This window comes from Cavia porcellus, unplaced genomic scaffold (assembly GCF_034190915.1).
Source record: "Cavia porcellus strain 051 isolate PalLab524CR breed Dunkin Hartley unplaced genomic scaffold, mCavPor4.1 scaffold_2, whole genome shotgun sequence".
Taxonomy (NCBI): Eukaryota; Metazoa; Chordata; class Mammalia; order Rodentia; family Caviidae; genus Cavia; species Cavia porcellus.
In genome coordinates this window covers 136,255,483-136,269,190 of record NW_026947485.1, presented here as the reverse complement: position 1 = coordinate 136,269,190, position 13,708 = coordinate 136,255,483, and the positions used below count along the sequence as shown (strand labels likewise).

General features: G+C 40.2%; 1 protein-coding gene across 1 annotated transcript; it reads right to left on the bottom strand.

Annotated features, from left to right (window-relative positions):
• Nucleotides 1-708: 708 nt before the first annotated feature.
• On the bottom strand, nt 709-12,610 carry LOC101787425 (olfactory receptor 2M4-like). Its single transcript, XM_063236904.1, is given in 4 exon segments — nt 709-953; nt 956-1,631; nt 4,492-4,635; nt 12,299-12,610. Coding segments are annotated over 4 exon segments (1,377 nt in total).
• Between the last annotated feature and the right edge of the window lie 1,098 nt (nt 12,611-13,708).

The window sequence follows — 13,708 nt, the reverse complement described above, 5'->3', positions numbered from 1 at the left end:
ACAAATATTTTTATTTAAATTTTATTAAAACAAAACAAAGTTGCCAATTCCAGACACTGATAGTTCTCTAATTTCTCAGGCAAATTCTATACTGTAAGAATGAAAGATAAATAAAAATAAACATACCAAGGGTGACTGTGGTGCCACATGGAAGAGATGTTTTATCCAAACTCATTAAAAATCTACACTTATCAAGGTAGGTAAGAGTAATTGATAGGAACCATTTTATATAAAACCTTAATTGAAGGAAGTGCCCACACTGATTCCCCACACCTAAATGTTTGGGAATTAAGTAGAGAAAGATAAAGGTAAAAATATCCCATACAAATTTTGAACACCGTAAAAATTGAAGGCACACACTGCTAGGAGATTGATCCATGAACAGAGATGCATGTGTTCAAAGGCTGGACCAGCTGGAACCCTTATTCTCATATGAGACACACGGCCTTCAGATGTATTCCCGACTCGAAATGCAGCATCTAAGAATCAACAAGCACTCATGGCTGAGGACTGAGGAAAAGACTGACACTGGCAGAGGTGGACACAGCCTGTCTACTGCTCAGCTCCTCTCAGTGAAAGAGTAATGAGTTAACTCCTAAGTCTGACAGAACAAGAGCAGAAATAAGTAAAGAAAGCTTCAATAGGGTAATGCAGGGGACTACAGTCTCCTTGTTTCCCTGAATGGACTTTCCTGGGATTGCTATAAAATCATAGGATCTTTCCTCCCTCCACTAGCTCCCTAAGCCTGGATACCTCTCTGTTCCTCGGGCTGTAGATGAGCTGGTTCAGCACTGGTGTGAGGATGGCCTTGAAGGCTGACACCATCATGTCCTGCTCTGGGGTGGGCAAGGAGGCTGGTCTCATGTACATGAACATGGCAGCCCCAGAGTAGAGCCCAACCACTACCATGTGTGAGGTGCAGGTGGCGAAGGCTTTGCAGTGACTTTCCCCAGACCTGTGTCAATGACAGCTCGAAGGACACAGGAGTAGGAAGTGACAATGACTGCAGCAGGGAAGATGAGCATCACCACGCAGCAGATGAACAACAACCTTTCGAATGTAGATGTATCTGTGCATGAGAGAGGTAGGAAGGCTGCCACACCACAGAAAAAGTGATGAACCTTGAGAGAGTGGCAGGAGGAGAATGACAGGGGAGCTCTGAGCATGATGGTATCATCCAGAGAATGCAAGCTCCAGCAAGCAGCAGTCAGGAGCACACCGAGCTTCTGACTCATGAGGACTGGGTACCTCCAACTATGGCAAGTGGCAGCATAGAGGTTATAGGCCATTGCGGCCAGCAGAAAACACTCAGCTCCAAGCAGGGACACACAGAAGAAGATCTCGGCCCCACAGCCTTCCAGAGAGATGGACTTCCTGCCAGACAGGAAGTTGATGGCCATCTCAGGCACAGTGGTGCAGATGAGCATGAGGTCCATGAGGGAGAGCTGGCTGAGGAAGAAGTACATGGGTGTGTGCAGCTGGGCATCCAGGTAGATGAGCAGAACCATGGCCGCGTTTCCCACACAGCCCACTGTGAAGATGGCCAGGACCAGTGGGAAGAGGAAGGTGTGGGTGGGGATGTCATGGAAGATTCTCAGCAGGAGGAAGTCAGAGTTGAAGATCTGATTCTTCTAGGCTGTGGTGAATGTATTTACTGTGGAGAGAATGTGTAGCAAATGTGTAAGACTATTTCCCGAAATACTGTTTTTTCATTTATTTTTATTTCTCAAACCACTATCTGGAAGATGTTTGTATAGATATAGAATGTTTTTTTTTTATTTGTAGATGATTGAAAGTGAGCCTCGTTTGGGGGTTGAAGTGATTTGTTAAATGTCAGTTGCTTATTTAACAGAAAAAGTAGGTTGTGTGACAATAGCTGGGAAATTTTCTGAAAAATTATAAAATCCCCTTTATGGAACAAGTTAAATCAAGTGATATCATTGTTAATACTTTCACAGTTTCCTAGTCATCATCTGATTCACAAATTCTGAGAAGGCGGTTTCATTTTCCTTTAAGCCCTTTTATTGAATTTCTCCACATTCACTCTATTTTACTTGTGGATTTTTTCATCCAAGTATGAAGGAGAGTGATTACCAGGGAAAGAAGACAAAATCAGACAAGTTCCAAGAGTTTGAGACATCAGCGGGTAGCAGTCAGAAACTGCTGAGCAATAATACTACTAATAATGATGATTTGTCACAGCAGTGGGATGTCATCCTGTGGGGTGACCTTGGGCCCCTTGTACAGGACACATTCTGGAGAGTTCTTCTGAGGAGAGGACTGGAGCACTGTGCCAGTGCCTGTGAGTGAGCAGCAAAGCTGACTGACCCAGAACAGTTAACACTTCTGTGCCTTCTTTAAAAAAATAATGGGAGTATTTTCATATTTTATTATAGAATATTAGATAAATATCATTTTTTCAGACTAATTAGAAATGTATCTAGTTGCCCAGAGGACAGTTTTGTGCCACGTATTTTTAAGTAAATAAATACAATTTGAGGTGAAATATGTCCTACTTTAAAACCAGAATGTTGTATTTTATACTTCTCTATTTTCTTATCACTTTTTTAAAGCCTTTCCCTCCATCCTCCGTACAGGACTGCGTTTGGCAGGGTTAGTGCCACTGGCATTATTAGTCACCACCTCCGTTGCCACTGCTCTGAAGGAAAAAATAATCAAACTCTCTGCCTATGTATGCTCCCAGGCATCAGATGTGTCCTCAGCTATGCTTCCCCACTTTACTGATGGCCTCTTACACGGTAGGGCTCACAATTCCTCAGCTTTGAGTACATGTAAATTTACACAGGTGCAGGGCAACACGGGGACAGAAACACACCCAGCAGTGGATAGGAGGGGCTGCAGGGCCCATCTAGCTCCCAGCCTAGAGAGCTGGGGATATGTTGTTATTCCTAGTATTTCTTGATGTCTTATTACCTAATATGGGAGAATTTAATGAAACTAAATAGTCATCTAGCAGACAGCCTTTTAACCAATAGTTTTAAAGTTGTATTAATTAGTACAAAAGGCAGGAGAGTAGGAAGTGTTTATCCTGAGGTGATTTTCATCTCTGGTAGTTGCAGCACTGCTGACCCTTTGCTTTCTATGTAAGACCTCAGAGTGCTAAGACCCTGCAGGGGAGTCTAAGTCACCATGTGAGTCCTCCGTCCTTCTCTTTCACCTTGCCTGCTAATTCCTCCTTTGCTTCTCCTTAGCTCCTCACTGTGATGGGATCCCTGAAAAACTAATAGTTAGTATTCACTGCAGGCCAAGGAGTCCTGTGCAATCACCCTGTTCACATCCAGCCATCAGTGGAGACAGAGCTTATTGCAGAGGAGCAACTCCTGCCCCTTGGTTTCCTCCTGAACCCCAGGCAGGCTGGTTTTACAGGGGAACCCCTGAGCAGGGCCAGAAGGGCCCCCAGAGCCTCAGGGAGGGTGGCACAGCAAGGGCCTTTCTCCATGAAAACTAAAACTCAAAATCTTGTTTGTTTTGAAACTTGGATTTCAAACATCAGCTGAATCATTCGGTTTATGGTTTCACAACTCTGCAGTCTTCTCATAATGAACACAGCAAGGGAAACTCCTAGCCATGCAACCCTGTGTTATGACCTTTTCCCACGTGTCTGGAGGGGAGAGGAGTCCATGTGAATGGGAAGAGTTGCAGTAACCTGCAGTATCTCTGTGCATCCTGGTCTCTAATTACTGCTACATCTGTACATTCAGGAAAGACATCTCCAAAGGGAAGTGCCCTCCTCAGCCTCCCTATCACTGGGAACCAGAATCCACAGTGGTACAACTGGAAATACAAGGATTTGACCCTTTATCACCCACACTTAACAATCTACTTCCTCCATATATAGTCTCCCCAATTTCTTCATTTGAGTCAATCCACTGATTTTCCGTTTTGTTAAAGGGGGAAGAAGGAGAATGGACCCTGAGACCAGTATTTTCCTTGGGGTGCTCACATCTCACAGACAACACTGAACACTGGATTCCAGGGCTGTGTGCAGCTATGTCAGAGCTTGGAATGTATCCCAGAAGCGGCAACTCTGACTCTGCTTATAGTGGCTTTAAAGAGCATCTGTCCCAGTGGCAGCCTTATGGTTGCAGGGTACACGTGCAGGCTCATCTCCTGATGGAATTGTTAATAATAACGGTCTCATGAAAACCCTGTACATGCTTCCTGGAGGCCAGGTGCATGCGATTTATGAATGCACATAACTAGAAGTTAAATTTTAAGTCAGTCCATTAAAACAATCATTTTCACATGATATCTGCTGCTTCCCAAAATAGCTCTCATACATTGTCAAGTACGAGATGTTGATTCTTAGATAACTCATGATATTAGACAGTTAATTTTTTTTTGTTTGATTGCATGATTGTCTCGTTTAATTTGTATTCACTCATTATCTCTACTAACTTTTCACCTACTTACAAGAAATTTTTATTTCTTTTTAAGGGATGTCTGTGGATGAATGTAATTTTCTATTACCACTAATTTGGCACCATCATGTTTATTTCCAGAGAGCAGACCTTCAGGCTCTGGAAACAAGCAGTGCCCCCATCTCAAGCGCACAGTATCATTTCCTTCCCTGTTCTGAGCCGGTGAACTCTGGGCAAGCTGGGCAGCCAGGGCCTGCAAAGCAGAGGAGGGCCCTCAGGAGAGGAGAGTTCCTTCTTTTTCCCCAGGAGCCTCCTAGTTAACCAGTCCTCTGCAGTCTACTCACTAGTGACGCCCAGTGGTGGCTGTCTACAAATGCTCCTCTGTCCCTGCCTCACACATTGCCTTCTACCGCAGCACCCTAAAGAGGTGTCTAAGGAAACATCAGTACCTAAGCTTTTGTGGCAGCTTCTCCTCCTGGGGATGCTAGGCTAAGGAGTGTGCCAGGAGAAAGGACCACGAAGGACAGCACTCAAGAGCAGTAAGGGTGCTATGGCTGATGCCTAAGGCATGTGGGAATCTAGCCTGGGACTGAACTAGAGAAACACTGGATATACGGAATTTGAACCAGAGGTGGCAAGCACCAGTGTGTGCTGCTGGGTCCACCATTGCCTCATCTGTCCCCAAGGCTACTTTATCTCTGTGCTCATCTTGTTGCTGCAGCCAAGGCTGATGAAAATACTGGAAATCGACAGGCAATGTCATTTTGCTCGGGACATTTAGCACCTCTTCCTTGGGAATGTGTTAAGGAGGTGTAAACTATTTTTATACTTCCTCTCCCCTGGACTAGATACTTCCACTTATGTCCACTCTAAACCTCCCTGCTGTTCTTACTAACTTCTTACCTTCCCAGCTGTTCAAGTGTTTCTGCCCCTTCACCGCAGACCCTGACATGTAACCTAGAGGCATCCTCTCTCCCCACAGGAAGGATCACATGCCCTCTGTAAAAGTTCAGTGCCTTGGGAGGGTTTTCCTCACCACTGACTTTGGAGTCAGCCCTGTGGGAGTCATACTCCTGCTGCTGTCATGTGTGCCCTGCTTTTCTGTGTCAGGTCTCATCAGTGGGCCACCCTCAGGGACGCTCCCATGGCCTGCTGTCAGGAGTGTCCTTGTGGAGGAAGATGAGGTGGGCATGAGCTGTCTGCAAGAACCTTCTGCTCTTACTCCTGATCCATCTCACGAATTCCTTTTGACTTACTAGGCCTTGCTGCTGAGTCTAACCTTAGGCCTTGGTGGGTATGAAAAAAAATCTCCCTCAAGGATCTGTGGCTGTGTATTCACTGGCTCTCACAGAACGTTTGTCCTTGTGAATGACATGTTTCTACTCCGGGATTTTAGTCACTTGACTGTAGGCATGCAATAAACATCAGATGACACCAATCTCAGTAATAATAGTGCCTTGTAATACCCAAGATTCTAGAAATCTTTGGTCCATCTTGCAGCATTTTTTTTTTCTTCTTCTAGCCAGTGGTTAAGATGCAGTAACCTTCCCTTTATATCAAAAGTTTCATCTCTACTTACATAGCATAACTTTTAAACTTAAACTTTTGTGCTAAAGCTCTAAATTCAGTAAGGTTCATTTTCTCTCATTTGAAGCAACACTGTTTTACAAGGGGTCCAGTACACTGAGCAGTTTTTACTCACCAAAGCCAAGCAGTGTATTTGCAATAATTTAGTGATTGATTTGTATTTTCTGTTGTGGAACAGGGTAGCTTAGATTTCTCTAACCTATATAAAGATAGATGTAATGCAGAAAAATAGGTGTTTTAAAAATATTCTACTGTTTTCCATTTCAAAACAAAATGAAATATAAAATTATTTATGTATTAAATAATATTGCACTATTGTATATTCTACATATAATATATACTATATATATTAATTAATCATAATACATTTACTAAATCTTATACATCCAAATAATTACTGCTTCAAATGGTAAAACATATCAAAATTAATGAAGGAATATATTACATTATAAGTCTTTACAAGCAAGTCATATATTTTATATTTCTAGTTTATATCAATTCACAGTAAATTTTGTGCAAATATATAATCTGTAATTAAATTTAATAAAATTTTACTGTTGAAAAATATACATATGTCCACAATATTTAAAATATATTGAAAAGTACTTTTTGATTCAATAGAATAACCAAAAGTTGCTTGAAAAATTTACAGTACACAAATACAAAACCGATTTTTCTTTTTAAACACTGACTTTATTTTAAAGAAACAGCATATGCATTTGAAAGCTTGGTGTTTCCAAATCATTAATGCTGAGTTTTAAAAAAAATTGATATATATATATAAAAGTAAATTTGTTAATATCAATAATATTTTTGAAATACTTTGTAGAATTGAAACAGAGTTTACATAGTTTTATATTAAAATTAATCTCTTTTTATATCATGTTTAATATTATTAAAGGTGTAAAACTATTGTTGTTTGAATCTCATAAATATTTCAACTTTAGCATAAACTCTGACACTTCACCCAGAACACTAATAAGATTTTGCTGCTGTTAGTTTTTCTGTTGATTTCAGTTCTGAGTCACATACAGTGTGACATAGCTGAAACCACATACAGCATGTCGGCCCGTGTCAAACTATTGAAGTTTTTGCTTCATGTTTTGTTTTAAAAATTTAAATTACAGTGTTCCGGAGCCTGGGTGGCCTGGGGTGAATGTCCCAGCACCATGCCCAGGGTTTCTGGAGTTTAAGATCCTGGCTCCCACCCCAGCCAGGGAACTTAAGGGCTTCCTGCTGCACTGGACCAGCTCAGCTAGTCTGGAGCCTGCCTGCACCAACTTCCTGGCTTCCTGCCATGCTTGGCAGATGCTGGGGACTTAGGCCTGCCTGTGCCCTAAATTCTGGAAACTGAGCGGCCTGAGCTGAGTGTCCCTGCACCATCCTGATTCCAGGAGTTTGGAATCATTGCTCCCTCCAGCCAAAGAATTTCACAGGTTCCTGCCACATTCAACCTGCACAGCAGGGCTTGGGCCTGCCTGCCCCACCCCCAGTGAAACTCTCTCAATCCAAGGAAATGGGAGGCCAAAGATACAGGAGCTGAGGACATAGAAGAAGATATCCAACAGGGCCTGGGGAAGCCCTGGAATAACACTTGAAACAGGGAAATATAGGAAAATGACAAAACAAAAGGCCAAAATACAATCTCAAACCTCCAGCCCATCCCAAGAAACCTTAGGAGCTATGTATATAGAGGAAAATACATGTCATACACCTGAAATACCTGAAATAATAGAAACTGATATAAAGAAACAACTCTGGGAAGCTTTAAAGGAATTCAAACTAGAAATAATCTGCCAGGTAAAAGAAGAAATGATAAAAGAAATGAAAGAGATGATGAATATATCCAAAGAAGACACAGTTAAAGGGGCTGGGGATTTAGCTCAGCGGCATAAGTGCCTGGCTGGCAAGCAGGCAGTAGTGAGTTCAATCCCCGGTACTGATAAAAAGGAAAAAGACCAAAAAAAAAAAAAAAAAAAAAAAAAAAAAAAAAAAAAAAAGACACAGTTAAAAAAAAGATATACAGAAAATCAAAAATTTCATTAAAAGTTGTCAAAACTGACTCAAAGAAAATGAAGATAGAATTTCAGACCTCAAAGACCAGATTGTAGCCAGTGAACAGGAAAGGAAAGATCTTTTAAAAATAACAAGGAATCAGGAAACAGCAATTCAACAGCTGCAAGATGATGCAAAGAAAAACAACATAAGATTGATGGGGATAAATGAAAAAGAAGAGGACAACATAAAGGATGTTAGGAAGATATTTAGAGAACTGATAGCTGAGAATTTCCCAAAGACAAGAATGGAAACTATCAGGATCAGTGAAGCATATAGAAATCCAAATAGCCATATCCAAAATAAAACTACACTCAGACATATAATAATCACCATCATAGTAATCCAACATAAGAATAGAATACTAAAAGCTGTCAGAGAGAAAAGAGGGATCACCTACAAAGGCAAACCTATCAGAATCACAGCAGACTTCTCAGCACAAACAATAAAGTCAAGAAGAGCAAGGAGTGAAGTATTTCAGATTCTAAAGGAAAATGATTTCCAACCTAGACTGATGTACCATGCAAAACTGTCCTTCAAAATCGAAGATACTTCCATGACAAAGAACAGCTGAAGAAGTTCATGACCACTAAGCCAACCCTGCAAACAATACTGAAAGATAGTTTAGATACACTTAAGAAAAAACTACTAAGTAAAGGAGACAATTAAACAGAATGGAAAGATAAAAATACAACAGCAGAAAGACAACATGTCAATAATAAACCAACATATAATAGTTATAACTATTAATGTAAATGGTCTCAATTCACCAATTAAAAGAAACAGACTGGCAGAATGGATCAAGAAACAACATCCAACCATATGCTGTCTACAAGAAACCCATCTAACCCAAAGAATACTCACAGACTGAAAGTTAAAGGATGGAAATAATACTTCATGCAACAGGAACCCAAGAAAAGGCATGGGTAGCTATTCTGTTTGCAGACAATGTGAACTTCAAACCAAGAATGATTTGAAGAGATAAAGAAGGTCGTTGTTAGGTCTGAGAAGAGGGAGAGGAAGAGGGGAAGGAAGGGAAAGAGGTCCGTGGAAGGAGTGGAGTGGACGGCCGTGAAAGGAGTGCGCGGCGGTGGCTGCAAAGATAAGAAATATATAAGTAACCTTTATTTTGGGAAGGCGGGGAGAGACCCCCCCATCCCCGGGGCGCAGCATCTCCACCCCGGGGCCGGTGGTCTCTCTCTGGAACACACTCTCCCTTTCTCCTTCTTCTTCTTCTTCTGAACACGTGGAGTGAGGCCCATAAGTAGCCTCTGTCTGGGGTGGACCCCAAGGGGCATTAGGGATGCACAGGTATTTCATTGGCACATGCTTGGCGCCAGGGACAGGTTCCCAGGGATGGGGGTATAGGGTTACAGGCAAATCTATAGGGTTGGGGGAGGCAGGAGCCCCCTAACTTGGCTGAGGCTTTTCCTGGTTAAAGTGTCAGGTCTGGGCCAGCAACTCTTTCAGTCGTTATGTACTGGTTAGGGGAAAACTGCCAAAGGAAGTGATAACAATCTTAAATATACATGCACCAAATTTGGGAGCACCCAGTTATATAAAGCAAGTATTAACAGAAATGAAAAACCAAATTAGGAGTAAAACAATTATAACAGGAGACCTTAACACACCATTGACAACAAGGGAAAGGATCAACCAGACAGAAAATCAGCAAAGAAATAACAGAACTGATTCACACCTGTGAACAAAGGAACCTGGTAGACTTGTACAGAGTGTTCCATCCAACAACATCAGAATATACATTCTTCTCAGCAGTACATAGTACATTTTCTAAAATAGGCCATATACTAGACCACAGAACATATTTAAATAAAGGCAAAAGAGCTGAAATTATCCCATGCATGTTATTGGATCATAGCACCATAAAATTGGAAATTAATGATAAAGGAAACTGCAAAAATCCCGCAAACACATGGAGACTAAACAACACACTCTTGAGTAATCAGTGGGTCACAGGGGAAATTAAAGAAGAAATTAAACAATACCTACAAGCAAACGAAAATACAAATACAACTTATCAGAATCTGTGGAATGCAATGAAAGCTGTCATCAGAGGAAAATTTATTACACTGAGTTCCCATATCAGGAAAACAGAATGAATACAAACAAATAACCTGATGCTACACACCTCAAACATCTAGCAAAAGAAGAGCAAGTCAAGCCCAGAGCCAAAAGAAGGGAGGAAATTATAAAAATCAGAGCAGAAATTGATGCAGTAGAGACTAAGAAAACAATCCAAAGAATCAATAAACCAAAAAGTTGGTTCTTTGAAAGACTAAGTACAATTTATAAGCCCCTAGCCAATCTTACTTTAAAAAGGGAAGAAATAAAGAATGAAAAAGTCAAAATCACTAGTCTCTGTAGAAAAACAAAAGATCATCAATACCTATTTTGAAAATCTCTACTCTCATAAGTTTGGTAACACAGAAGGAATACACAGATTCCTAGAAACATGTGAAGTACCAAAGCTAGGTAAGAAGCTGTAAAACTGCTGAATAACCACCTATTCATGAAATGGAAAACATAATTAAGTCCTTACCTACAAGGAGAGCCAAGGTCCAGACAGATTCACTACAGACTTCTACAAGAAATACAAAGAAGACAATACCAACACTCCTCAAACTCTTCAATGAAATTTAAAGGGAAGCAATCCTTCCTAAGACATTCCTGGAAGCAAATATTACTCTAGCACCAAAACCTGAGAAAGACCCATCTAAAAAAGAGAAGTATAGGCCAGTCTCCCTAATGAACACAGATGTAAAAACCCTCAGTAAAATATTGGCAAATAGGATGCAGCAAATCATCAAGTAGATTATACACCATGATCACGTGGGATTCATCCCAGGCATGCAGGGATGGTTCTACATACGTAAATCAATAAATGTAATCCACAATATCAATAAAGCCAAAAGTAAGAATCACATGATCATTTCTATAGATGCAGAAAAAGCTTTTGATAAGCTCCAACATTCATCTATGATAAGAACCTTACAAAACATTCTGGAATAGATGGACTTACCTCAATATAATAAAGGCCAGCTATGACAAACCAACAGCCTGTATCATACTAAATGGCCAAAAACTGAAGACCTTTACCTTAAAATCAGGCACAAGACAAGAATGCCCCTTATCCTATTTAATACAGTACTGGAAATACTAGCCAGAGCAATTAGACAAGAAAGAGAAATAAAAGGGTTAAAGATAGGAAAAGAAGAAGTTAAATTATCATTATTTGTGCATGACATGATAATCTACATAGAAGATCCCCCAATCTCCATTGAAAAACTCCTACATACAATAAATTCAGCAATGTAGCTGGATACAAAATCAGTGCTCAAAAATCAATAGCATTTCTATACATTAACAACAAAATCACAGAGAGAGAAATAAGAGAAGCCACACTCTTCACACTAGCAACCAAAAAAAAAAAAAATGACATATTTTGGAATTATTCTCACTAAAGAAATGAAAGATCTATATAGTGAAAATTCCATTATCCCAAACCTTTTCTACAGATTCAATGCAATCCCAATAAAAATACCATCAATATACCTCCTAGATCTCAAGAAATCACTCCTAAAATTCATCTGGGGCACAAAGAGACCTAGAATAGCAAAGACAATTCTAAGCAGCAAAGACAAGGCAGGAGGCATCACAATCCCTGACTTGAAGTTATATACAAGGCAACTGTAGATAAAATCAACATGGTACTGGAATAAAAACAGAGTCAAAGATGAATGGAATAGATATGAAGATTCAATCATAATTACAAACACACTCAACCACCTTATCTTTGATAAGGGAGCCAAACAGGTTCACTGGAAGAACGACAGTCTCTTTAATAAATGGTGTTGGAAAAAACTGGCTCTCCATATGCCAGAAACGAAAACTAGATCCATGGTCTTTGCACTTCATTTTGTCTTCTCTCTCACAGCTTCACACACTGCCGTCTCATGGGTACCCTGTTTGGCGCCTCTGGCTTTCTTTTGGAATCCGGGTGGAGGCCTTGATGACCCCATAACTCTCTCCTTCTGCACTGGTGCACAGTCAACACCACATGCATTCAAAATCTACAATAGTATGACTGTATCAGGTACTTTCCAGGTATTTTTAATTAAAAAATTTCCATAAATTTATTATGAAAATACGTGCACAATGAGTATTATGTTTAGAACTGAATCTAAAAAAAGAGTATTAAAAATAATGTAGAATGTAGCCAATTAAAGAGATAATTGGTCAGCACAGTCTCAAACCTTGCTCCACCTTAACATCTTCATGAAGGCTCTGATGACCTCTCTGTTGCACAGGCTGCAGATGAGGAGATTCAGCATGGATGTGAGGATGGTGTAGAAGATACACACCATCTTGTACCTGGTTGGGGACCACTCAGATGTGGGCCTCATGTAGATGAACATCACTGCTCCATAGTACATGCCCACCACCATGAGTTGGGAGGAACGTGTGGCAAAAGCTTTGTGGCGACTCTCTCTGGATCCCATGTGGATAACAGCCAGAATAACACGAGTGTAGGAAGCAATGACGATTGTTACAGGGAAGACAAGCATAATTGCACAGCAGGAAAACATTATTTGTTCAAATGTCTAGGTGTCTGTGCATGACAGTGTGAACAAGGCAGGGACATCAAGGAAAAAGTGGTATTTCATGGGACCCACAATAGGAGAAGATCAGTGCAACTACCACAACTGTTATACCATCAGTGGTGCCAAAAATTCAGGAGGAAGATGTGAAGATGGCCAAGACCAGTGGGAAGAGGAAGGTGTGGGTGGGGCTGTGATGGAAGATTCCCAGCAGGAGGAAGTCAGAGTTGAAGATCTGATTCTTCTAAGGCTTTGGTGAATGTATTTACTGTGGAGAGAATGTGTAGCAAATGTGTAAGACTGTGTCACAGAAATACTGTTTTTTCATTTATTTTTATTTCTCAAACCACTATGTGTCTGGAAATATCTGTATATCTGGAAGATGTTTGTATAGATACCGAATGGTTTTTTATTTGTAGATGATTGAAAGTGAGCCTCGTTTGGGGGTTGAAGTGATTTGTTAAATGTCAGTTGCTTATTTAACAGACAAAGTAGGTTGTGTGACAATAGCTGGGAAATTTTCTGACAAGTTATAAAATCCCCTTTATGGAACAAGTTAAATCAAGTAATATCATTGTTAATACTTCCACAGTTTCCTAGTCATCATCTGATTCACAAATTCTGAGAAGGCGGTTTCATTTTCCTTTGAGTCCTTTTGTTGAATTTCTCTGCATTCACTCTATTTTACTTGTGGATTTTTTCAGCGAAGTATAAAGGGGAGTGATTACCAGGGAAGGAAGACAAAATCAGACAAGTTCCAAGAGTTTGAGATATCAGGCACCAATGCCTGGGATTGACCAGCAAAGCCAGCTGATCCCAGGCAATAAATACTTCTATGCTTTTTTTTTTTTTTTGGAAAAAAGTGAATAGTTTCATATTTTATTATAGAATGTTAAATAATTGTCATTTTTCAGAGTAATTAGAAATTATCTAGTTGCCTAGAGGATTGTCTTGTGCCACATAAGTATTTTTAAGTAAATAAATACAATTTGAGGCAAAATATATCCTACTTTAAAACCAGACTGTTGTATTTCATATTTCTCTATACTCACATAATTTTTTAAA